General features: G+C 48.7%; 1 protein-coding gene across 5 annotated transcripts in view; it reads right to left on the bottom strand.

Annotated features, from left to right (window-relative positions):
- Positions 1-25,840, bottom strand: part of FERMT2 (FERM domain containing kindlin 2) — a 50,568-nt gene that overhangs the window by 9,158 nt on the left and 15,570 nt on the right. For 3 of the 5 annotated variants that reach the window (XR_005627158.1, XM_039705899.1, XM_039705898.1), the window contains exons 3-10: positions 22,309-22,542; positions 10,556-10,690; positions 6,950-6,982; positions 6,275-6,500; positions 6,041-6,143; positions 5,516-5,623; positions 3,754-3,888; positions 2,126-2,175 (exon numbers count right to left, since the gene is read on the bottom strand). Coding sequence is in view for 4 of the 5 variants with exons in the window: in XM_039705899.1 (XP_039561833.1) it covers positions 2,126-2,175; positions 3,754-3,888; positions 5,516-5,623; positions 6,041-6,143; positions 6,275-6,500; positions 6,950-6,982; positions 10,556-10,690; positions 22,309-22,542 (1,024 nt within the window). In the remaining variant the exon portion in view is untranslated. The remainder of the gene's footprint in view (positions 1-2,125; positions 2,176-3,753; positions 3,889-5,515; positions 5,624-6,040; positions 6,144-6,274; positions 6,501-6,949; positions 6,983-10,555; positions 10,691-22,308; positions 22,543-25,840) is intronic. The other 2 variants (XM_039705900.1, XM_039705902.1) reach the window with 1 other exon arrangement.

Here is a 25,840-nt window from a genome sequence, read left to right as displayed (position 1 = left end):
TCCCCAGGAAACCTCAGTGTTTCCTCAGAATTTCAGCCCTGGCAAGCTGCTGTCAGCAGCCTGTGTTATTCCCACTCCTGCCTGGGGGCTCAGCCATTCCTGCACTGCTGGATCAAGCAGTTGAGCTCCAATTCCAAATTTGGACTGTTCAATCCCAAGGAGATAATTTGGGGCAAAGAGGGGGGAGCTGAAGACTGTGCTACAAAAACAGAGGAGTCCATGAACCACTGCAAAATCTACCTCTCCAGCCACCACATGAAACTGGAACCACTCTGCTCAGGCTCTGGGGGGAAGCAGCACTTCCAAGGACGTGTCAGTCACGCACACGCCTGAGCGCACTCCTTGTTTTCTTTTTAAACACTCCACAGCACAAAAAGTTCCCTTATTTTCTACAGAAAACACGGATTTTGCTCGATTCTGCAGGAGAAATGGTGGCCCTGCAAAGTGAAGCACCCTGAACTCATCCCAACATGAGCCCAGGGCCTTTACAGAGCCCCAGGTATTGGAATATTTTAACCTTCCCTGATTCCTAAACCTTACTCTAAGGCTGGATCTGCAGCCTTTCATGCACTTCTTGTGTTTTCATCTCAGAAACAGCTGGTGAGAGTATTTCAGATGGGATATTAAGAAGAAATCCTTCCCTGTGAGGGTGGGCAGGCCCTGGCACAGGGTGCCCAGAGCAGCTGTGGCTGCCCCTGGATCCCTGGCAGTGCCCAAGGCCAGGCTGGATGGGGCTTGGAGCAGCCTGGGATAGTGGAAGGTGTCCCTGCCATGGCAGGGGGTTGGAGCAGGATGATCTTTACAGTCCATCCCAACCCCAAACACTCTGGAATTCTATGATTTTAGCTGGCAATGGCAGTAACCTGGCTGGTAGGAGAGAGAGAACCATTCCAAATCTCTACAGCCACACCAGGCACACGCTGGGGCACATTTACAGCAGTTAAATGTATGGAATACAAGGGACAGGCACTGCTCCCCCACTTCTCCTCCCCAGCTGAAGTGTGACAAGAGGCACATCCAGAGCTGGGACAGCTCCAAACATTGCACCATTCACACTGGCACTAAAATACCACCTGAGCCCCATTTTTAGGAGCAAACAGAATTCTGTGTTCAATCTGACAGCCTCAAACCCCAACCCCAGGGCTTAGGCCTTGCACTGAGTGAGGAACCAGCAGCTCCTGGCTGCTCCATCCCCTGATGCTCCAATTTGCAGGCAATTAGCTCCCGGAGTGGTGCCTAATTTGATTGGCAAATCAGCAGATCAAGGGAAAGAACAAGTTTTTTGTTTGTTTGTTTGTTCAAGGGAGGGAAAAAACACCCACTGAGGGGCTGGGCACAGCCTTGAAACTTCATCCCAATGAAGCCAGACCACAAGCCCAGACAGAGGCAGAGACCTCATTAATTCACCTCTGGAGAGGGAGAAGGGGTTTTCAGAGCAGAGAGTGCCAGGTTCTGGCTCCAGAACCAAACTATTCATAAAATAAAGGTTTGTTCCAGAGCTACTTCACTGTCTGCAGCTTTTTTTCCCCCCCACCACTCTCCTGCAGCTCTGCTGTGAAATCCCATCAGTGTTTCCAGCTTCCAGAACTTTCACTGCAGCAGGCAATAAATTGCAAAAGATGGTGGTGGCTGCCAAAATTGTTCCTCCAAGTCCAGACGCTGCCGCTCCCGGTTTCCATGAACCACCAACCAAGTCAAAGCAAGCTAAAAAAAACCCCTAAATCCTGAGCAAGCTGGGAGAGGGGCAGAGTCAACTTAACCTGCTCCTTTTGGCATGGAGAGAGCAGGATCCTGGCTGGATAGAATTCCCCCAGCCTCCTGCAGCCCAGGAGAAGTCTTTGAGGGAGGTTTTTAGGTTTCACTCCTCATTTTAGGATGGTTTGTTCTCTCCTGGGCATTAAATGTGTTTAAGAAACATCCAAGCACACACTGCTGGCTATAGGATGCACCAGAGTAGGAAAACACCTTGAATTTTGTATTTAAGAACCAATCAACTTAAAGTATTGAATATTTTGAATATTGTAACGCCAGGAGAAAATAAAAAAAAAGGAAATTAAGAGGCAGGACCATTAATTATTCACAGGCATTACCAGTTCCACAAGCAGCTCTTCCCATCAGCACTTACTTGAAGACTTTAATGTAGTCAGCGAGCTCTGGGATGGAAGTGATGTCACCCTGGAAATCAAAGATTATCCCAATCACTCAGAGCAGTGGGATCCGGAGGGAAGGGATGTGGCACAGGGGAGGGAACCAGGAGCCCCATCAGGGCTCAGGGGCTGTGAAACTGCTCCTGAGGAAGCCCCAGCCACTTCCCAGGAGAAGCCAGCAGTGCAAAATGCAGGGCCCAGCTCTGCTGCTCTGCAAGCAGAGGACAAGGTTTGATTTTCCTTTGAGGAATTCCTGCTGCTGCCGGAGCCAATTCCCAGCCGCGGGGTCACCGGCGGTCATGGCAGCAGAGTCTGCACAGGGAATTTTCTCCTCCCTTCAGTTATTCCTGATGCTCCAAACAAAAGGGGAAGAGGCAGCTCTGCAGAGAGCTAACTGGGATTTCTAAGCCTAGAAAGATTTTTTTTTCCCTCCTCCAAAATGTTGAAAATATTGAGTTTAAATTCCCTTTGTTGCATCAGGGTGGCACTGGCAATTCCCAGGAGCTGGAAGTAAAAAAAAATAAATTCAAGGGGCAGGGACAGGGAGGATTGCTCCAGGAGCTTCCAGTAGCAGGACAGTTTACTTTCAGTCTGCAATGAGAAACTGTTTACAGATACCACAGGGAAAAAAATGCAGAATCTAAACAAACAATCCAGTAATTGCCCATTATCCGTATTCAATTACTCGAATGCATCTGGAAATGGCTCCTGCTCCAAAGCCCTACGGAAAGGGATGGGTTTTTTTGGATGAATCATTGTCCTCTTCACTCCTGTCTGGCAGGGACTGTTCCTCAGTGATGTGTTTCAAATCTGGTTTTGCAAAAGGAATTAGAAAATATGTCTTGGTGATAAAAATTTGTTGTTATTTCTGGTTCATACTGCAAAGCTCTGCTGTTGTTAATGCCAATAAAGCATCTAAGGATGGATGTAGCTTCAAAAAGATCCGTCATAAACACTTAAAAAATTATATGAAGTGTAAAAGTGGAAAATTTCAGATTTTAGGGTTGGAAAGAGATGGTTTAAATGTGCAAAATGCCTGGAAAAGCTGTGCTGGGCCAAAGCTGACAGGACTGAGTCCTTTTAATGCACTTTAATTTTCAGGTTTTATATTTTTAAAGGTGGAAAACCAGTGTTAAAACGGCACATCAAGAAAAAAAAAACCCAAATGCTCTGAAATAGAGACCTAGGCTAAAATCCAGTCTAATAAAAATAGGGTTTCATAAGCCTAAATTAGTTCTGAAAATCCAGCAGCTGCTTTAGGTGCTGTAAAACGTGAATTAGAAACAGTGGAAGAGGAACCTCAACGTGGAAAACTCAGTTATTTGGGAAAGTCAGTAGTGAGAGCAAAAAACAACTTAATTTCCATTTAGTTTTCCATTATTTCATCAGGAGGGTGGCCTGGTGCAGGACTAGAAAGATCCTGGCTCCTCCAGGACTTTTCCAGATGCTGCCCGGGGTTCCCTCATTCCAGAACTATCCTTTGGTGTCTAAAGAATATTTTAAAGAAAATATTACTGGGGTGTGGGCAACTTTCTCATCAGAATTAGAAGTAAAAAAAGGAAATGAATGAGTTTGGATGCCTGGAAAAATTCCCTGCAGCCCTTACCAGGATTGTTGACGTCTTGCCTCCTTCCAAGGTGATTTCCAGGTCCGAGAGCGCGGCGTCCACCTCGTCCACGTCCTTGTCACTGTGGTTCAGGTGGTTTTCCGAGGACATGATGGACAGCTTGTTGATGTGGTACTGGAAAGGAAGGCCAGGGTCACACCTGGGTGTTCCTGTGACCCCAGGATCCCAGGGGATCATGGTGACATGGACACCATGCTTGGGAAGCGGAGTGGAAACCAGAGTGGGACACCAGGAGCAGAGGGCAGCAAACACTGGGGGGTTTGCTGGGTCAGGAGGGACCATCCTGGATGTTTCCAGTCCAAGGAGTCTCCAGGCACTGATCCTGAGGGAGATCTCTGGACCCCACAGGGCAGAGCTGCTCTTTCCACCAGGCTGAGGCTGGAGGGGACCTCTGGAGTTCACCTGGTCCCACTCCCTGCTCCAGCAGGGCCACCTGGAGCTGTTGTCCAGCGCCACATCCACCTGGCTTCGGAGTAACTCCAGGGATGGACACTCCACAGCCTCTCTGGGCAAACTGTGCCAGTGCTCAGTCACCCTCCTGGTATGAAGATGCTGCCTGATGGGCAGAGGGATCCTCCTGTGTTCCATGCTGTGTCCATGGCCTCTGCTCCTGCCACTGGGCACCTCTGTCCACCCCCTTTCCTGCCTCCCACCAGGTGTTTATGGATATTTGTAAGATCCCCCATTCCTGGGAGTGTCCAAGGCCAAGTTGGATGGGGCTGGAACAACCTGGGATAGTGGAAGTGTCCCTGCCCATGGCAGGGGTGGAACAAGATGACCTTTAAAGCCCATTCCAACCCAAACCATTGTAGGATTCTATGTCTTTGCATCTGTTTTCACCCCAGAAAACCAAAACATCCATAAAATCTCACAGGAAGAACCGTGCCCAACCCACTCTGGAGCACTTGGATGTAAACTGAGTCATTATATTTCTGCTTTCCTCTCTTTTTTTCCTGGGAGGGGCCCTTGGAGCAGGCAGCCCTGCTCCTGAGGGGGTTATTTCTGCATCCTACAGCTCCAAGGTGTGCCAGACCACACGGAACAAATGCCTGCCATCCCTCTCATGGAAGTGAATAGCAGGTGGAGCATTTATGCCAAATCACACAGAGCATTTCAGAAACCAGATAAATAAATAGTTCTGGGAAAGCCACAGATTATCCCCAGCTGGTTTGGGGGCAGAGAGCCAGAGAGGCACAGTTCAGTAACCCCGGGTTCGTATGGGATGGGTTAAAAAGGACAAAACTAGAAGTTAAGAGAGATATAAACATGTTTGGTAAAAGCAGGTCAAGTTCTTTTTCTTGAGGGATAATCAGTGGCAAATATTTAAATTATCTCATAAACTCTGAGGATCTGAAGATGGGAAATGACCCAACTTCTACCAGCATGAGAAGGCCAAGCTCCCACCAGAGACAAGGTGAGGCTTCAAACATGACTTTAAACTGAAGAATGGATGGTTTAGATGGGATGTTGGGAAGGAATTCATGGCTGTGAGGGTGGTGAGACCCTGGCACAGGTTGCTCAGAGAAGCTGTGGTTGCCCTTGGATCCCTGGAAGTGTCCAAGACCAGGCTGGAGCACCCTGGGATAGTAGAAGGGGGTTGGAACTGGATGAGCTTTGTGGTTCCTTCCAACTCAAACCATTTTGGGATTCCAAAATTTCGTTTATCAGATTAATGAGCAGAGAAGTCTGAGAACAAAACCAAGTCTAACCCAACCCAGGGGCGTCTGGGGCTGTGTCTCACCTGCAGTGCTGCAAACATCATCATCTCCTCCTCCGTGCACTCAATCTCCTCCAGCAGGATTGCCCACTTGGACTGCTCGTACAGCTGGTTGATCCTGATCGCGTCGTACTGCGGCACAGAAACGCGGGATGCTCGGAAAACCAGGAGCCCAGCAAGACACAAACCACCCCACCTACTGAAACTGTCCCTCCCCACGGCAGGGGGTTGGAATGAAATGGTCTTTAAGGCCCATTGCAACCCAAACTACTCTATGATCTCTTGTCTCAACACAAGACTTTGATCCGAGACTGAAAATCCTCAGCCACTGACAGAAAGTGGCTTTAAGAACTCGTTAACGACCTCTAGCAACACCTAAAAACCCTGGTATAATGGAGCACAAATCCTGGGTTTGATGCCTCCACAACCAGTTTTAAACTTCCACGGTCTTTGGGAGATTTACCAACACAACAGCACGTTAGAGATCAAGCACCCTTCGCTCCAATGGATGGAAATTTCAAAATGAGAACAGAACAAGGAGCTCTGTACCTTTGGATTCAGGTCAAAAAAGCTGTAGTACTTGAACCGGAGTAGCAAAGCCTCGTTTTCCTTCACCTCCTGCTCCATGAGGGATCGGGACGAGTCCAGCCACCTGTGGATTGCCAACACGGGATAATGCACACGGAACGCTCCGGCGGAGTCGCCACGACGCTCTCGAGAACACAATTAAAAAACCAGAAAAAAAAAAACAAACCAACCCAAATCCTCAGCTCCTGAACTCACCCTTGGTTGATTTTGGCCTTATCGAGCAGCGTCTGGGGCTTGTACATTTTGGCTAAGGACTCCGGGGAGGTGACGGGCTGGCTCACGGCCAGGATTCCCGGGTTGCCCTCGGACAGGGCGCTGTCGCCGAACCAGGCGGACGTGGGGGACAGGGGGCTGCCGTCGTGGGCGTCGTAGGTCGGCGTCATCGTTTTGCTATAGAGTCCTGGGCTTGAATAGATATTTCCTACCAGCGAGGGGAATAAAAGCCGGGAATTAGCCTTAGGGCCAAGCCCTGCCTGCTCCCGGCCACGCCGGCTCCGCGCAAACCTGGAGCCGGCGGATGGAAAACTTTCCCTCCTCATCTTTTCACAATGGGAAAACGCTGCGCTGCTTGTTCTCCCGTGAAAACCTGTCCCTCTTCTCTCTCTCGGCTCTTCTCCGAGAGCAAAACTGATGGAAAACTCGTTCCAGCCCAAAGGATGGGAAAAGACTCAGGTCTCCCACACCGGGAAGCTCCTGCCCCCTGAGTTTCTGTGGCATCTGGGACAAGAGTGGCCCCCGACTTACCGGTATTACCTGTTGCTTAAAGATTTTGGAAGTCAAAAGTTTTAGAGGAGCAGGAAAATAAACTAAGGATTGCAGCCAAAGAGACCAGAGGCAGAGGGCAAAAGTCCTATTTGAGGTGGAGCTCACCTTTGACGGGGCCGATGTAAAGAATATCGGTGCCTATAGAGAGGGAAAGAAAGGAGGGAAGTGAGAAGGCGAGAGAAAGTCACCCGGAGAGCAGGAGAAGGACAGAAGCCAAAAATGGGCGTTTTTGGAAGAGGGCAGAACAGCACAGGTGAGGTTGCACCACCCTAATGGAGCGTTTGCAGCAGCGCTGGTGGCAGCAAAGCAACTGAAGTGACTTCCCGTTATTTTATTCACGTTACGAGGACAGCTGGGCATGGAAATGTGGCATTCCCGGATGGAAAAGCTTGCTGAGGTGGCCACACAAAATCAGGATTAATGTGCTGAGTGGTGCGATGTGGTGCCAGACTGATCCCAAAGCAAATGTTACTCCCAGGCCTTTTGAAGCTTCACAGCTCGTACCGACTCAAAGCAGACATAAAAACACCCAAACATTTAAAAATTATTAATCTGAAGAGAAAAAAACCCAAATCCAGCTCAGTGTCTCATAGCTTAAAAAAGCTGAGAGCTTAACAGAGAGGTTGTGGCTGTCCCATCCCTGGACCTGTTCCAGGAGAGCTTGGATGGGGCTTGGACAATCTGGTCTCTGGAAGCTGTCCCTGCCCTTGGCAGGGGGTGGAATGAGAAGTGCTTTAAGTCCTTTTAAGTCCCTTCCATCTCAAATCATCCAATGAAACAGCCTCTCTTCACCTCACAGGAACACTGAATTTTTATCTAAAATCCAGATTTTCAGAATAAGGGAGGCTCAACCACCATCTCCTAATGCCAGGAATTCCCCTGTGTGCACACATCGGGCCAGGAGCCCACCCAGCATCACCTGGGCACAAATCTGCCCACCAGAACCAGAAGGTCCAACACCACACTGGATTTTTGGGAAGGGGCTGTGTCCTTCCTAAATCATGAGCCTGCGATTCAATGGACCCAAGCTCTCCCTCCCAGAGCTCTGCTCAGGGTGTTGAAGAGTTGAGATGCCACAAACAAAACCTTCTGTGCCACCTCCTGCTGCTGCCCCGAGCCACCACCTTGGGCCACGCTCCAGCTCCTGGCTCCAAACCATCCTCACACTCTCATGGCCAAGGAATGACAGAAAACTGAGCTGGACTGGAAAAGTCCAAGACCAAACCAATGGAAAAACCTTTCTGAACCCTCAGTTTTTACAATGGACGTCTCAAGGAGCAGGACGAACGGTGTGAATCAGCAGCATCAACGTCAGTGACAGCCAACATCATGGCTAGGAAACTCCAAATAATTACAAACCTGATTCTACACTGCCTGGCAGGGTGGAAAATGTAAGTGAAAAAACCACCAAACAAGGATGCTTTTAATGCTCCTGCTTGTTTTGCTGGCATCCCAGTCTGGATCAATCATCTGGGGACCTGTAAGCACCATGGGGACCTGTCACCAAGACAGATCCAGCAAACCAGGCACGAGCAAAACAGCAGCAGGGATGTCAAGGGATGGAAAAATCCACCTTCATTTGCAAGGAAAAGGCCAGGGATGATTTTCAGGTTTTTAGACCAGGTACTTTTACTTTGGGGGCTGGAACTCCACGATCCTGAGAGTCCCTTCCAACTTGAGCTATTCTGTGACTATAAAAGCAGCAGAAAGGTGCTGTCCCCATGGATTGCTACAGCACTGGAGCACAGAACTCCAACAAAAACCAGCCACAAACCACTTCCCAAAAGAGATCTTCCCTCCTCCCCATCCACCCTCACTGAAGCTTCACTCTTTACATGGCCTGGGCACACAAAGCTGAGCAAAAACTGGAACAACAACAAAAAAATCCCACTTTTTGCCCCAAATTTTGGGGAAGTTTGTTCCATGAATATCCCCCACATTCCTTGACTGAGTGTCTGCTCCATCAGAGCAAAGCTTCCCCTGCACTTTTCTTCTCATCTCTTTCTCCAAACACCTGAAACATCTCAGAAGAAGCTTCCCTTAAAAAATTTGCCCCAGGCAGGCAGTGTCATGGAAAGTTCCTGCAGAAATAGCAACAAATTTGGCTAATTTATATAAACAAGTGACTACAGGTCTTCTAATGGAAACTGTTGGGCAACACATCCTGTGGGTGTATTGACAACTCTGCCCACTGGGATTTAAATGGTTTCACTGCCAGGTTTGGGGGTACTCGGTGACAAAACACTCCCAAGACATTGAAATCAGCACCTCTTGAATTATTAATTAGTTTTCCAGAAGCTTTCAGCACACAAACTGATGTTGGAACAACGCTAGAAATGATTTATTCAGATGAAACCCACGACTTTTATCAAATGGCACCTGAACAGGCAGGAATTCAACCTGCTGTGAGTGATTTCATTCACAAGGAGAGCAGAACCAGCCAAGTGACTCACTGGAAGAGCCATAAATAATTAAAATAAAGCCCAGCTTTTGCATACACTTCCCCCAAAGAAGGCCAAGTCTTTCCTATTAATCTAACAGAGATACTCTCTGTGAACACTGGCTGTTGGAAAGGCTCAGAATGGACTTTCAAGATGAAAGTGCCAAATGGAAATGAAAATTGACTGGAGCCTTGCCCAAATTCTCTGAGCCAGGAGTGGAAGAGGACAAGCCCAGAAGTATTTTTAATTTTAAGAGAGGAGAAAGAGTGGGATCAGAGCAGAAGGAGGATTATTTTTCCTTGTTCCAGGCCCGTGGTGCACATCACCCTGCGCAGCCAAAACCTTCTTTTCTGCAAGCCCTGTGCCACCACTGGCACCAACCACACTCCATGACCTTCCCTGCAGCTGATTTAACATCAATTTACACAACTTTACAATTCCAAGGTAGTTTTTTTAATTAAAGCTGCCCTGCTGCCCTTGGATTGCTGGATTTAAACCTGAGAGCTCTGGCAGCCAGACGCGTCTCTCCTGCTCACCACTGTGGCTTTCTCCACAAATCCATTTGGGACTAGTGCTCCCACTTGGCCAAAATTATGGTTTAAACTCCTGCCATTTGCCTTCAGACACCGGACTTCCAGCAGCCATGGAAAAAAGATGAAAAACCCCCTCTGCTTGCAAACACCTACATCAATTTGCTGCCTGTGGCAACTCCATCAGGGATGTTACCTCATCAGGGATGTTACTCCACCAGAAATTCCCTTCCCAGTCCTGCTCTGGATCTGGAATCCACACTGGCCAACCAGCCTCCAGCAATAAAAGGATTTTTTTAGCATCACAATCCACAGCTCCATCATTCATGTAAGGCAACACTAAAGCAATTATAAAACTCTGCCCTTGCTGGGCTGCAAATACAGAGCAGAACGGTGGCACAGCCTAAACCACGCCAGGAATGTAGACATTAGCAACGATTTTCCATTTAACTCCTTTCTTAACAGGGTAAGAAAAGCTCTCAGCAACACCATCTGAGTGCTCAAGTGGCCAACACTTGGGCTCTGGACTGTTCTGTGAAGCCTGGGGGTTGCTCTGCTCCCAAAAATGCGTGACAGCTCCAGCCCCAGACATGCATCCGTGCGACCGAGTGCTGCAGCCCGCCAGGACTTGTGCCATGGATCTGGGGTCTGTTTCTGGCACAGACCCTCAGGAATTCCATCAGCCCCACGCTGCTGTGCCAGTTTTTTTCCCCTGCTCCCATTTTTTTTTGCCAGCTCACCCGACCCTGGTGTGATCAGGGGCCCCTCCAGCTCGAAGGTGTCATCTTCACATTGATCGTCCAATTTCTTCTTTTTTTTCTTTGATGGATCTCTGGGTTTCCTCAAAAGGGAGAGTTCTTCTGGATGCCTGATGTCTGCAGGGGAAAATGGATCACTTGCTCCCAGGCAGGATGGGAAAAAAGGGGAAAAAAAGGGGGGAAAAAAGGGGGAAAAGAAGAACATCCTTCCATTAGGAACAACATCCAGCAATGCCCAGTATCTCCCTTGGATGAATTTCCTGTAATGGTTAAAAATCAAGTTGAGGACATTTTCCCTGCAAGCCTGTTGGAAAGAAGTAGTGTCCTTGGCTGGAAAGGTAACATAACATTTGGAGAAAATGTGGAATTTCCCAGGTACAGTCAACTCAAATGTAAATGTGAGCACTGTGACAAAGCCTAGTAACACCTTCATACATTAAATACAGATAATAAAAAATAATAACCCCCCCACATTAATAAAATTAGAAATAATATATCATATTATAATAGTACACAATAATATATAATAATATAAATAGAAATTATAGAAATAGGAAAAAATATAAAGAGAAATAGAAATAGGAATCAGCACACAAATCCCTACTTAGCCATGCAGGTAACAGGCCAGACCCTCTCACTTCCACAGGAGCAATCCAAGAGTTAACCCATTTATTTACACATCAGACTGGAAAGTTTAAAGCCTATAATTTACCCACTTTTTAAAGAGATTTTGGCCAAAGTGTTTCCTTTTCAAAGCAAACCTCTCCCATTTTCCTGCCTGGGACCAACCTGAACAATGCAAAACCCATTTAAAATGAGGAGTATCCCATTGTGGTTGTGATTTGAGCCATGGGAATATGGGAAGCAAGGAAAAAGGGAATTTTTATTTCCCACCAAGGCAGCACTTTGGGTCTGCTGCACTCAATTCCAGGTGGGAAGGAGTTTCCTGGGAAGGCAGAGCCCACTGTCCTTTGTACCACTGAAACCACTGAGGGCCTGGAGCAGCACCAGGAGTCCCTGGGCTTGGTCACTGTGTGGAGCTGACCTGGAAAAGGATTCACCTGGGCATGGAGCCATCCAAGTGCAGTGGTGAAAGCTTTGGAGAGCTCTGAAATACAGCTTGGATTGGGAAAATACAGGCTGGGAGAGCTGGGAATGCTCAGCTGGAGAGGAGAAGGCTCCAGGGAGAGCTCAGAGCTCCTGGCAGGGCCTGAAGGGGCTCCAGGAGAGCTGCAGAGGGACTGGGGACAAGGCATGGAGGGACAGGAGCCAGGGAATGGCTCCCACTGCCAGAGGGCAGGGATGGGTGGGAGATTGGGAATTCCTGCCTGGGAAGGTGGGGAGGGGCTGGGATGGAATTTCCAGATTTGCTGTGGCTGCCTCTGGATCCCTGGAAGTGTCCCAGGCCAGGCTGGATGGGGTTTGGAGCAAGCTGGAATGGTGGAAGGTGTCCCTACCATGGCAGGGGTGGAATGGGATGGGATTTAAGGTCCTTTCCAATCCAAACCATCCTGTGATTCTCTGATGATTCCGTGGGGATTCTGGACATGCCTGAGCCTGGAAGGAGCTCTGGAGTCTCCTCTGCAGCTGGCTGTCCATGCTGAAGCTCCTGTGCTGTTTTTGCTCTGTTTTTTGCACCTATCACCCCAACATGCTCAGCTGCAGAGCTTTCCCTTTGGAATGCCCTGTGGAAAGCAGCCCTGGTCCCATCCCTGCTGCAGCAGGGATCAGGAGCAGGAGCTGGCTGCAGCCAGGCTGGGTTTTCCCACCCAAGGAATGCTGAAGGACACAATCAGCCATTATCCCAGCCAGGAGAAGCTACAGGGCTGGGATCTCACCACGTGCTGGCAGCAGTGGGAGCTCCCTGAGCACTCCCAGGATTATAATTAACACTGGAATTTGGTCCCCAGCACGTGACCTGGGCAGGACACAGCCCCACACTGCCCACCCTCACCAGCATCACTCCTTCCTGCAAACAGGCTGGGAAATGGCACACTGGGAACTGCCCCATCCAGGGGATTTGCAGGGGTGGATCCCACTAACCCTGGCATTCCTGAATCCAGAGGCTACACACTTCTGGATTTAAGTGTCTTTTATATTGTAGGTGTCCCATCCCAAACCATCATCTAGCTTTAATTTAAGTTTAATTTATATTCTTGTAGTTACTTACACGCTGTATTTCTATGTATAAATACTGTGTATATATATTGACATCTATTTATTTTTAGAAAGCATCATTTATTTTAAGCTTTACTTTCATTTATATATTTATATTAATCTATTTCAGTCATATCATTGAATCCCAGAATGGTTTGGATTGGATGGAACCTTAAAGTCCATCTTGTTCTACCCCCTGCCATGGGCAGGGACACCTTCCACTATCCCAGGTTGCTCCAAGTCTTGTCCCATCTGCCCTTGAACATTTCCAGGCTAAAAATATATAGATTTAGATATCTATAGGGATTTTAAATCTCTATAAGATATATAGATTTTAATATATTTATATTTTATATACAATATTTTTGAACTTATAATTTAGTTTTATTTCTGTATTTAGAGATATTTATTCCTGTATTATTCATATATTTTATTCCTTTTTATATAGAAGCTTTTTCTAATTTCAGCTTGAATTTAACCCTGATTTATTACCACTCCACACACATCATCCCACTAAACCCCATCCCTGCCTCCACCACCCACCCCTCCAGTTTCCCTGCCCAACTTTTTGACCATTTCTAGCAATAAATACCCAGAGGCAGCTCCATGCATTCCCATTTATCCCAGCCAGCTTACCTCATGGAGCAGGAATCTGCTGGGACAACCGGGGTCACATGCAGGGGACAAGAGGCAGCACAGCCTAAATCGAGGAGTTCCCCTGGTATTTTGGAGCAAGGTTGAGGCTCTGAGGTTTATTTATGGTGCATTAGCAACTCTCAGCTGGAAGCACTCAGGGAGGCCAGGAGGAGGCTCCGGGCCAGGCTGGGATTCTGGAAGCAATCCTGGAATCATCCCAGGGCTTGACCATCTGATAGCAAAGAGACTTTTTATAGCCCCTCAGTTGTTCCTGATGCTCCCAGCGGGGATAGAAAGGATCCAGGGCAAGTTTTGGGCAGCTGCTTGGAAGCAGCACATGGCTGCAGGGGGAGGAGCAGCAGCACATCCCAGGGATGCCAGCAGGGATCCTATGGATGAGCAGCAAATTCCTCCCTGCTGCAGCCATCCACGGGCTCCAGGGCTTCACAAACCCACCAGGGCAGCTGAGGGAATGGTTTCAATCTGGAGGTTTAGATGGGATTTTGGGAAGGAATTCCTGGCTGGGAGGGTGGGCAGGCCCTGGCACAGGGTGCCCAGAGCAGCTGTGGCTGCCCCTGGATCCCTGGAAGTGTCCCAGGCCAGGTTGGACAGGGCTTGGAGCAGCCTGGGATGGTGGAAGGTGTCCCTGCCATGGCAGGGGTGGGATGGGATGGGCTTTGAGATCTTTTCCAACCAAACCATTCTGGGATTCTGTGGGAAGGAGAGAGAAAGGCCTGAGCCTGGAAGGAAGAGTTTTGGAGCTCAAAATATGATCAGAAAGGTGGCTTTGAATCTCCAAGAGAAATTTTTCCAACTCTGGCATGAAGTTGTTTTGCTGCCTGCAGCATCTTCTCTTCCATTTGCCTGCAAGATCCTGCCTGTGCCTGCTGTCTGTGGCTGAAGGGAAATCCTTGGCCTTTTTTTCCAGTGTAATCCCTCATTTCTCATCCAGCCCCTGCACAGCTCACCCAGCCCAGCTGTGCCCATTTATCTCCCACTTAAGACAAACTCCAGAACTGGGATTAAACCCTCTTCCTTCACAAAGCACCATCTGCACCCTGCAAACTGATTAAAAGAATAAATCTTCTTTACAGGGTGTAAAATTCCCAATTTATGCTCTTTTGCACTAAATCCACCAAGTAAATCTTGCATCTTACCCACCAAGGTGTGTTGTGATGGGGATCCCAGAAGGGTTTGGGTTGGAAGGGACCTTAAAGCTCATCCCATTCCACCCCCTGCCATGGCAGGAACACCTTTCACTATCCCAGATTGCCCCAAGCCCTGTCCAACCTGGCCTTGGACACTTCCAGAGGCTCCCATTCCCACAAGAAATCAGATTTATGGTTTTTTTACATCACCCACATATAGAACATGACATCATTGACTGGAAGGGCTGAGTATGGACTGACATCCCCAAAAACTGAAATTATGAGAAATCACACTGCTTTCAGTATTCAGTTCTCATAAATACAGATAGTAATCTGAGACACAAAGAAATTTTTGATGTAGAAAGAAAATTAATGTTGCAAAGAAGCTTCTGGCATCCAATTTCCTTCCCCATTTCTGGCTCCCCTAAAGGCCAGAGGGCTGGTTCACCTCCTTAATTCTTGAACATAAAAACTCCATAAATTTACTTGCAGCACAGACAGCACTGAGGGGAAATCCTCTCTTTAATGCTGATCCAGCCACCCTCCTTCAGGAAATGTGTTTTGAAGGGGGATATCTCTGGGAAGGGGGATTTCTCTGCACTCCAGCACTGCTCCCTCCAACCAGTGACTCATAAAATTACAGCCTTTGTGCATCACTCTGATGAGTCCCAGAGAAATGAGACCTCAAATCTCATTTTTCTTCCATTTCAGACTTTAAACCAAAAATAAAGGTGGTTTTTTTTCCCTTGGAATGAGTGAACTCTGTGGATGTTTTTTCACAGTGTAAGTTTACAGAATGAAGCATCCGACTTTATCTGCAACATAAATTCACTCGAGATAAAGTTCTGCAAAACAGACCAGAGGAAAAAAAACCCAAAAAAATAAACTAAAAAAGGAACTTACACAACCTGAGGAGTGTCTGGAGATAAGGCTGTGGCTGTGTTGGACACTGGGCAGTATCTGATGGAGCAGGTCCTCACCTCCCCAGCACAGTTTACTGGGTTTGTACATTCAGTACATTTTATTATGGGTTCTTCAGATGCCCAGGAACTTAAATATTTATCTGGGCAAAAGCCAAGCTCTCCACTCACTGCCTGGGGCCCTGCAGCTCTCTCAGGACATCCCACAAAGCCTCTGGAGATGCCCAAGGAGTGCTATGGGTGTGGAATCAGCTGGGGCTGACCCTGGCAGAGGTTTTGCTGGAGCCTTCCCAAATTGTGGGTGGAAAATCCAAGTGCCTGTTGACTTATGGATTTGCCAAGGGAGAAATGATGTGCAAAACCACCCAAAAATGGGGTCACTGGGGTTTGGAGGGGTGTGAATGTTTGTGCCAGTGGTTCCCAGAGCCGAAATTGGGCACCACCAGCACAGAGAGACCCAGGAGGAGAAGGAAAAGGAGGAGGAGGAGGATGCAGGGAGCAGTGATGGAGCCAAGCATTACTGCAAGGCCAATAAAAAGAGCCATTGGAGAGGCAGAGTCAACAAACACTTGAATGTTCGGATGTTTTTTTCCATAAGTGGGACGAAATCCCCAGGCTCCCGTTATCTGGATGCCTCCTGGAGCACAGGCAGCACTACAAGCCTTGCTCCTGAAGTGGCTGAACTGCAGCTCCAGTTAAACTCCATTAACTTAATCCCAGAAACAAGAGAAAAACAATCCACTCACACCCTTCCCTCTGCATCGGCCCATAAAGAGCAATCCAAGCAATTCCAAGGAAGGCTTGGCCAGCATGCCCTGATGTCTTCAGGATGGAATTCTATTTAAAGGGTCTCCGTCAACAGCAGAGTAAGGATGAAAAAATTCACTGACTCACACGGTGACATAAAACCTGATGCTCCTCCACACCACTGGCGTGGGGACAGGGGGGGAGAGAGGAAAGGAATTTTTTTTCTCCATCTCAGACACCCTGTAATTAAATCTGGTTATTTCCCTGAGCCCAGTTCCTGGGTTTGGTCTGACAGCTGAGCACGGGCAGGCAATAAAAGGGGAAAACGCCGCAGCTGGCAGCGAACGCTTGGGCCCTGCACTTGAAAAAGCTGAGGACGTTGCAATTTGGCCTGCTCTCGAAATGGGAAGGTTTCCTTCCACACCCATTCCCTGGACATATTTAGAAATAGCTGTGCCACTGCCAAAGCTCTCTGCTCGTGGCAGGGAAAGGCAGCAGATCCATCCCTGGTGTTGCACCGCCGCCGTCTCCCCGTGAGCGTCATCCCCAGCATCCTCCTGATGCTCCTGAGCATCCACAGCCTGCATCCCCAGAGTCACTGAGGCTGGAAAAGACATCCAGGGTCATCGAGTCCAACCTGTGAATCATCCCCACCTTGTCACCCAGCCCAGAGCACGGAGTGCCATGTCCACTCCTTTCCTGGACACCCTCAGGGATGGGGAATCCAAACCTCCCTGGGAAGCCCCTTCCTGACCACCCTTTCCATAAAGAAATTCCTCCTGAATGTTGCTGTTGCTCCCCAGATTCCCCCTGACATGCTCATGTGCATCTACCAGGACTCCAGGATTTTAGGGAAAACACTACTTTATTTACCAGCAGGGTGTGACGGAAGAAAATAAAGTTTAGGATGTTTGCAGTGGCCAGGGATGGTGGGATTCCTGTCCTGTGCAGGGCCAGGAGTTGGACTTGATGATCTTTGTGGGTCCCTTCCAATCAGGATATTCTGTGATTCCATAAACTCCAGGCAGCTTTGCCTCCTGGAAAGCAACTGGGTCAGGGATGGAGCTCCACGTGCCTGTCACAGAGCCCTGGGAACGCTGCACATCGTCCACCAAAGGGTTTCAGTTTTGCAAAAAACCCAAAAACAACAAAAAACCCCAAAAAACAACAAACAGTGGCTTTTTATAGAAGTCTTTTTGGCAACGCAGGGCGTGGAAATATTGCAAATACTTCAGGAGTCAGAGGACGTTCTGTCCTGGAGCGGGGAGCGTTTGGAGAGGGAAAAAAAAAAAAAAGAAGGTAAGGTCACATTTGGCACTGGGACGGTGTCACCTTCCCTGGGCAGGGCTGGGCTGGCATGCTGCCACTCCCAAATGCCACTGCCACCTCGGCTCAGGTTGCATTTGGTGGCTGGAGGCTGAGGCAGGGAAGGCTGGCTGTCACCTTCCTTGTTTTTGGGATGATGGGAAGCAGCTCATCACCCTCATGGGACTCTCTGCACCCCCAGCTCCACAAGCTCCTCAGGATCACACCACCCTCACCCTGTGCAAGAAGGGGAGCTGGGGACCAAACAAGATGGAATGTGGGCATGGAAATGCCACAGCTGGGCACAGGATGCTCCCCAGACTCAGTTTTCCAAAACAGGTGACTAATTCACATGGATTATGAGGCAGGAGCTGGGTGTGAGGCTCCACCAGACTCTGGGGAAATGAAAGAGCCTGAAGGGAATTTCTCTGTCTTACACAGCCTCAGGGTGGGTAGGGAGGGATTGGTCATGAATTTTGGAGTGTTTCCTCCCAGAGCTTCCTCCTCCCAGCTCTGGCACTGAGTTGTTCTCTCTGTGCTCCCATGAACATCAACCAGAATTTTCCCTGCTCCTCTTCTCAGGCTGGAGGGCAGCAGAGGTCCCAAATCTTCACAGCCAGGAGAGGAGGAGAAGGATGGGAGCTTTTCTGCTGTCACAGCATCTCCCCTCACCCTGCAGCTCCAACATAAGTCGTGTCCCCAGGAGAAGGAGCATTGCTGGGGCAGAAAACGCCGAGGCCTGGGAAAAAACTCTCACTGTTTCATCTTGCTGTTTGCTTTTCCTGTCCCACGTGCCCACAGAGCAGCAGCAGAGCCTGCCTGGAGTCCCTTGGAGCTCCTGGGATACATGGAAAAAAATACAGGCAGAATGCTGGAAGGAAGCAGCTGTAAAGCATCCACTGGGCTGGAATCAAGTGAAGCCATCCCAGAATCCCAGAATGGTTTGGGTTGGAAAGAACCTTAAAGATCATCCAGTTCCCTGCCATGGGCAAGGACATCTTCCACTACCCCAGGCTGCTCCAAGCCCTGTCCAATCTGGCTTTGGACGCCTCCAGGGATCCAGGGGCAGCCACAGCTGCTCTGGGCACTCTGTGCCTCACTGCCCTCACAGCTGAGAATTCCTTCCTGTTCACGCAGGAAAAGAGGATTTTGCCATTTGTTATTAAGTTGGATGATGGGTGAGCATCTCCAACCCCTCCAAATCCCACTTTCAATGATGATATTCCCACTCACACCAATAAAATGCTGAATGCAGCTGATACCTCAGGTTTTAGCTCTTATATTTTCACATTCTGTGCTGCTTTAGTGTGTGGGGCTGGGCTCCACATCAGGGCATGGTTCTGATGGTGTGTAGTTCTGAGCTCTGTGCACAGAGCAGGGACACAAAACAATTCCTGCTCCAGCTGGGCACCAAGGACAAATGATCCCAATCTCAGCCCAGGAGCACAAAGCCCGTGGGCTGCAGAGAGAAAAACAAGCAGGGTGGGACTGCAGGGGCTGCAGCTGGAACTGGACACTGAACTGCAATGTGCACATGGAGCAGAGCTGAGCCCAGGGAGAGACCCCGGCAGCGCTCGTGCATTTTGGGGCCATTTGGGTTCATCCTGGGGGCAGCCCTGGCTGGGCTCTGGTGCTGCCCGAGGTGGATCCATGCAGGAGATCCTTGGAATCAATCCCTGCTTTATTCTGGAACTCCATCCAGCCTCTGCTCTAGGGCAGCCTTCCCAGGGCATCACAGCCCATCAAATCTGCAGTTGGATATTTGATGGGCAGTTTTCTTGGTGGAATTATTTCCCAGTGGGATGATGAGAGCAGGGACCATGGGAGCGTTCCATCCCAACCCCCGTGTCCCACTGCCAGCCAGGCGGGAAGCACAAGTCCCTGCTGCTGAGGGGGAAAAAAAAAAAAAAGAAAAAAAAAGTGAAGTTTTACTTTCTCTTTCTCTGCTCTTTAATTGCAGATCAAAGCTGGCCCTTCAGGCTGGAGCTGCCTGCCAGCAGCTGCTCCTGGGCAGGATTCCAGGCCACCCTTTGGATGAGGGCTGCCCATCCCATGCACTGCCCGCTCCTCTCCTCGTGCCTGCTGGGGTCAGTCCCTGCCTCTAACCCTCCTGAGTGGCTGCTGTGGGAATCCAGGGGCTGCAATCCAGCCACTAGGAGTGAGACTGGGGTTTTTTCCGGCTTCACACGACCTCCAGGAAAGTGAGGGATGTGTGAGTGGCTCCAGCATCTTCCCACAGGCACCTCCTGGGAGCCCTGGGGAGCTGCCCTTTGGAATAACTTCTCTCTGCACAAGAACAGAGACTTCTCCTTAAAAATCAACCACGCTCTGCAAGGGTCACACCTCTGGGAGCAGAAGCAAAAGACAGCTTTCAAAAATTCATCCATGGGTGCTCCTGTGTGTGTAGGGAGGATTTTGTAAATGCAACCAGTCAGAGTCCTGTAGAAAATCAGGAATTACTTCAATTACTCACTGGTGATGCTTTGTGCTGGAGTTACTGGGGTGTGTAATTAAATGATCCAGGGGCAATGACAGCAAACAGGTACAGCCAAAATATCAGCAACTCCCAGGCACAGCTCTGTCCTAAGTTCCCTGGAGCTCAGAAATCAAGGGATTTCAGAGACAAGGGATCATTTTCCCTTCCACCTTGAAATATCTGCTCAGTTTTCCTTGGAGAGACAATTAGCTTGATTAAGATGGAATATGAGAGCTCTGTGCAGGGGTGCTGAGGAGAGCAGGGAAAGGTAATGAAGAAAAATGGGGCAGGAAAACACAAATGGAGAGGTAAAAAGGAGAATCATAGAATCACAAAGTCACAGAACGGTTTGGGTTGAAAGGGACCTTAAAGATGATCCCATTCCAACCCCTGCCCTGGGCAGGGACACCTTCCACTATCCCAGGGTGCTCCAAGGTCTGTCCAGCCTGGCCTTGGACACTTCTAGGGATGGGACAGTCACAGCTTCTCTGAGCCTCCCTTCCAGCCAAGATTTTAATTCTAATATATAATCTACATATATATTTGTAATACTTGTTTTTTTACATTAATGTATATTTTATATATATATTATAAAGTATATATGTTAAAACACATTAGCTATGACATCTATAAATAGTGTATTTTGACATCTATAGGGGCATTTTAACACTTATATAAAATGTATTTGTACATCATTTGTATTTATACCTCTGTGGTTCTGGGAAGAGCATCCCAGCCCCTCCAGCTCCAGCACTTCTGCATCCCCACATCCCAATCCCTCTTCCCACAAGCTGATGCCAAGCTCATGTATCATCTTCCCAGTAGCTCTGCTGAACATCTGGCTCCCAGTAAACACAACTGGGAGGGCTAAACAACTTAATCACTGCAGCTTGTGTCTGTCCTCCAACAGCTCAGGCTGCTGAGAGGCACTCAAAGGAAAGTGAAATTTCCAGTAAAAGCCCTGCTTCCCCCAAAATCAGGAACTTCATTCCAGCACTTCAGAGGCTGCAGAAGGGAAGCCAGCACCACCCTTGATGGATGTGTCCCTGCTGCCTGCTCACAGCTCCAACCTCTGCTGTCCCAGAGGCTTTTCCTCCCTCCCAAACCTTTAAATACCAGGGATGTTCTGCTGGTTTGGTCATAAACACAGCAAAAGCTCTGAAGCTGGAAGGAAAGGCTGCTTGAGGCCCACATAAGGCTCTGACAGCATCAGTGACAGATCTCCTGTCCCGTGATGAACCATATCAGAATTTCCTGACATGAGTCACTGCTGGAGAGATTCATCAGCGTCCAAGCCTGGGACCTCCCTGTCTAGCACGACATCCCAAATGCCCAAATGTGGGACATGGGGGTGGGGGAAGCAAAATCCACTCAGAAATAACGCTGCCTAAGCCTTTTCTATTTTAAGGAGAAATTGCCCAATATTTACGTTTAAAAAAAAAAAACCAAAACAGGAAAGCAACAGCAAAGATCAGTAACCAGCTAAAAATACCAACCAAACCACAGATGTGCTGGACACTGCACGTAGGGATGAGCCCTTCCTGCCTCCCCAAACAACTGGGTCAGCCAAGAGTAACCTCAGCTGCCTTCTGAGAGCAGGAATAGATTTGCTACAGATGAGGATGGGTTGCAGGATCTTTTGGGAGGGGACAATTCCAGCATGGAGTGCTTCCTGGAGCTCCTTGGGATGGGGTTGCCATCTCCTCACTGGGGTTTTTTTGGTGGGCAGGAAGAAACACTGGGCTTTGGAAGATGGGTAAAAAATTATACCTGGTAGGGAATGATCCCTCCTTTCTCATGGGCTTCTCCTCCACCAGGAAATGAGGGTGAAGAGGAGACAGCAAGACTTGGTTCCTTCCCTCCACCAGACAGTTTTACAGTGGAGCATCACCACTTAATCTCTAATATGATTTTCCACTAGAAGACAACCCACAGGGCTGGCACATTTCCCATTTCAGGGTTTGTTTTTCATCCAGCACATAAATTTGCAGGGGGAAAAAAAAATCACAACCAGTGTGAACATCAAGCAGGGCTGGTACTGCCTCACCTTGACAAACCCAAGGACAGCTCTGCTATGGAAGAGGATTCAGCACAAAAAATGCATTTTTTAATCACTTTTGGGCTCAATTGGTCCTGTTATTGAAGTATTTACCCACAAAAGAGCAGATCTGGAAGGGAAAAAGAAAGGACATCTGGGCTGTTTGATGTCCAAGTGACTCCTGAGCGCTCAAAGCCAAAAAACACCAAGGATTTATCAAATTTACAGGACAAGCACGTGCACCAGAGGAGAGGCAGGAGCCAAACCGACCAGGAAGCTCCTCAGGGGGGAGGTTTTTCACCACTTACTGAAGGTTTTGCAGATGTCAGAAACAGCCTTGAAGACCCTGTCGGAGAAGTTGACTTTGACCTTGACGTACTTCATGTTGGGCAGCTGCAGGCGCAGCAGCTTGTGCTGGGGGGTGAACTGGAGCTTGGCATCCGCCTGGATCCCGTATTTATCCAACGTCCAGTGAGTTTTAAGGAGCCAAGTTTTCTTCTTTTCCCACCACAGCGCGTGATCCGACCAGTCCTTCTTGACATCTGCAACAAAGAAGCCATTTTTTCCCCCGGTTAAAAGAGGCACCAGAACGAGCCTTGGGAGGACAAAGGAAGTTTTAAAGTGTGCTTAGCTGGGAAGAACTATGGATCCAAAAAACTCCAACAGCCCTTTCTGGATACAAGGAACTGCTTGTATTCAGTACTGTTTGGATGGGATATAAAGAATCCAAGGGAATAAAGATGAGACTCAACGTGCCCAGGGATCACCAGCCTGGCAGTGATCCTGTCCGAACACGAAGCCAAGTGACCCAACACCTCTCCCAGCAGGGATTTTGCACAGTTTTTGGGGTTAACTATCAATTATTGGGTTTTTCCCCACCACCCAGGATACCTGTGCTATCCAAAGGTGAGCCCAACCACCTCGGCACACATGGAAAACAGAACCAGGAGGAGGCTTGCAAGGAGAATTCAACAAAAAAACCCTGAAAATTCCCAACTGAAATGAAAAGTTGCCTCCCAAACGACCAAGAAAACTCAACAGCCACATCTCCTTCCAGCAGGGATGTAACCATGGGGTCCCTGGAGGTCACCTTGAGGTTGGGAAGCATTTGGGGAACCAAAGTATGGTGATAACTCCAGAAGATAAACCCTGTGCAATATTTTCCCTAACACCTGGAATATTTTTCACTAACACCTGGCCCTGCTATTCCTGCAGAGCATTTTCCACTCTGACAACCAATAATGGTGCCACGTCCTTCCACCACACACAGAAAAGAGAATGGAATGATACATAATATAGTAATATATTTAGTAATAGAATAATTCAGTTTTCAGCTCCAGATCCCCCTGTGATCCTGGATTGCCATCATGAAACACCAGCTTAACCCCAATTAAAACTACCAGCTGACATTTATTCCAACAGCCTCCATCCTTCAGCACCACAGGGCCAGCCAGAAAGGCAGGAGCAATTCCAGAGGATTGGAGAATTTCCAGGATTAGGTGAAGTCCCAGCAGGCACAATGCCAAAGGGACTGAAGGAACACAATCCAGCACCAACATCATGCTGGGATTCCTGATGTCCTGTACAGGAGTTGGACTGGATGACCCTCGTGGTTCCTCCCAGCTCAGATATTCCATGATCCTCTGATAGTGAAGATTATCCCCACGAGCCACATGTGAATTAAGCTGAGATGAGAACAATGTGACAAATGAACTTTTGTCCGTCCCTATCTCAAACCAGGATCTGGAGCTCAGGGTTACTGAGAAAACCCAGCAGGAGCTGGATTTTCCCTTTGAACTCCTGGTTTAGTGGCACGATCAGCTCTGCAGAAAGTGGAAACATTCAGCTGGACTTTTCAACAGCTTTGTACAATCAAATTAAACAAAACCAAATATAGAAAAGCATGCAAACTTGCACAAGCCTTGTCTACCCGGAAAAAAATCCAAGAAATCATTACAATGGACTCTGGTAATGAAGTCCAACTTCTGCCCTACTGAAAGCTGAACGAGTTGGCACCAAAAATCAGGGGGAGGAAAAAACCAAAGGCATTTGGAATCAGTAACATTTATGCCTAACAGAAGGGGATTTGGGTTTACATGCTGATTAACCATTCAGGCCACGGCACAAAAACAACACTCTGGGCCTGAGAGCAATTAACACTTTCAATTAACAGTGAGCTGTTGGTTCTAGCAGGAAGGGGAAGGTCTGTGCCTGTCCCATGGGGTAGTTATATATAAAAGAGGCTGGCAAATGTTTAGCAGCTGAGTTTTACACACTGACAAGAGCCTTGGGTGCTTTGCAAGGGACCCGGGACTGCTTGGAGCAATCCCTGCAGGCCAGGGAATGCCAGCAGCCTGGTTAAATGTGACCAAAGGTTTACAAACCTTCACCAGAGTCCCAGTTCACCAGCTACTGATTTGTTTGGGTTACAGCTTCACAGCAAGGCTGAATATTTCAGCTCAGGCTCTTCCCACCTACTACCATCTGTCATTGGTCACTTCATATTTATCTACCCATCATATTCATCAACTTATTTATATTTATCAACTACTATCAATTTATCAGCTGGCCATTCCTTTATCAGAGCTCAGGTAAGTCTCCAAGTACTGCAAATCCACCTTAGAGATCCCAGACCTGGAATTTAGAAGTTTACTCCAGGCTGCAGACCTCAGAGATGTTTGTAGCTCCAGCAGCTCCTCCGAGCTGCTGAATGTGATGGACACAGAGCTGCTGCAGGGAGTCCAGAGCAGGGTCACAGGATGACCAGAGGGATGGAGCACCTCTGTGTGAGGAAAAGCTGGGATTGCTCAGCCTGGAGAAAAGCAGCTTTGAGTTGACCTAACTGTGGCCTTCCAGTGCCTGAGGAAGCCACAAGAAAGATGGAGAGAGACAATTTACAGGGGATGGAGGGACAGGACACAGGGAATGGCTCCCACTGCCAGAGGGCAGGGATGGATGGGAGATTGGGAAGGAATTCTTCCCTGGGAGGGTGGTGAGGCCCTGGCACAGGGTGCCCAGAGCAGCTGTGGCTGCCCCTGGATCCCTGGCAGTGCCCAAGGCCAGGCTGGATGGGCTTGGAGCAGCCTGGGATGGTGGAAGGGGTCCCTGCACATGAGGGTGGAACTGGATGGGCTTTGAGCTCTCTTCCAAGCCAAACCCTTCCAGGATTCCAGTAAACGAGCTGCACACATGTAAGGGTGACAAGAAATCCCTGCCACCCTTCCAGACAAGGAACCCCCCGGGTGAAGGCAGCAGGGATGTGGCAGCTGGAGCTGTCAGCATCAGCTGGAGCGTGGGCTGGGCTCAGGGAGCTCCAGGAGCCAACCCCAGCAGCAACACCCTCGGGAAAGGGAAGCACAGCACTTCCTTCCCGGCCTCCAAAATAAACCCCCACCTTTCCCTGCAGCCTGAACCAAACCCCTGGAGCCTGGGAGGGCTGGCAAAGCCAGCTGTAATTTTTTTAAATTTTTTTTTTCCAGGCAGAACCTGGTGTTGCATTTGCCTCCCAGAACAGTGCCAAGAGGCAGGAACGTGCACGAGGGACGTTCAGGATGTTTTGTACAGCAAAACCCACGGGACTGTTCCCCTTGGAAAGCCATTCAGACAGTCCTGGGAATGTGAGACGCATCTTAAATCACACAAATGGCTGCAGGGACCTCTGTGAGGACAGAACAGCCAGAGAAGGAGTGAAGGGCTGCTCTATGAAGTGTTTTAAACCTGGAACATCCTCAGCTTTCAATCCACGCCGGCGCCTGGTCGCAGTCACATCCCGCCAGCTCGTCCAGCATGAATTACAACTGCAGATTTGAATTCCCACAGCCACCACTAAATTCCCTGAAA

Source organism: Passer montanus, unplaced genomic scaffold (assembly GCF_014805655.1).
Source record: "Passer montanus isolate IOZ18808 unplaced genomic scaffold, ASM1480565v1 scaffold189, whole genome shotgun sequence".
NCBI classification, from domain to species: domain Eukaryota; kingdom Metazoa; phylum Chordata; class Aves; order Passeriformes; family Passeridae; genus Passer; species Passer montanus.
This window is presented reverse-complemented; position numbering and strand designations above follow the sequence as displayed.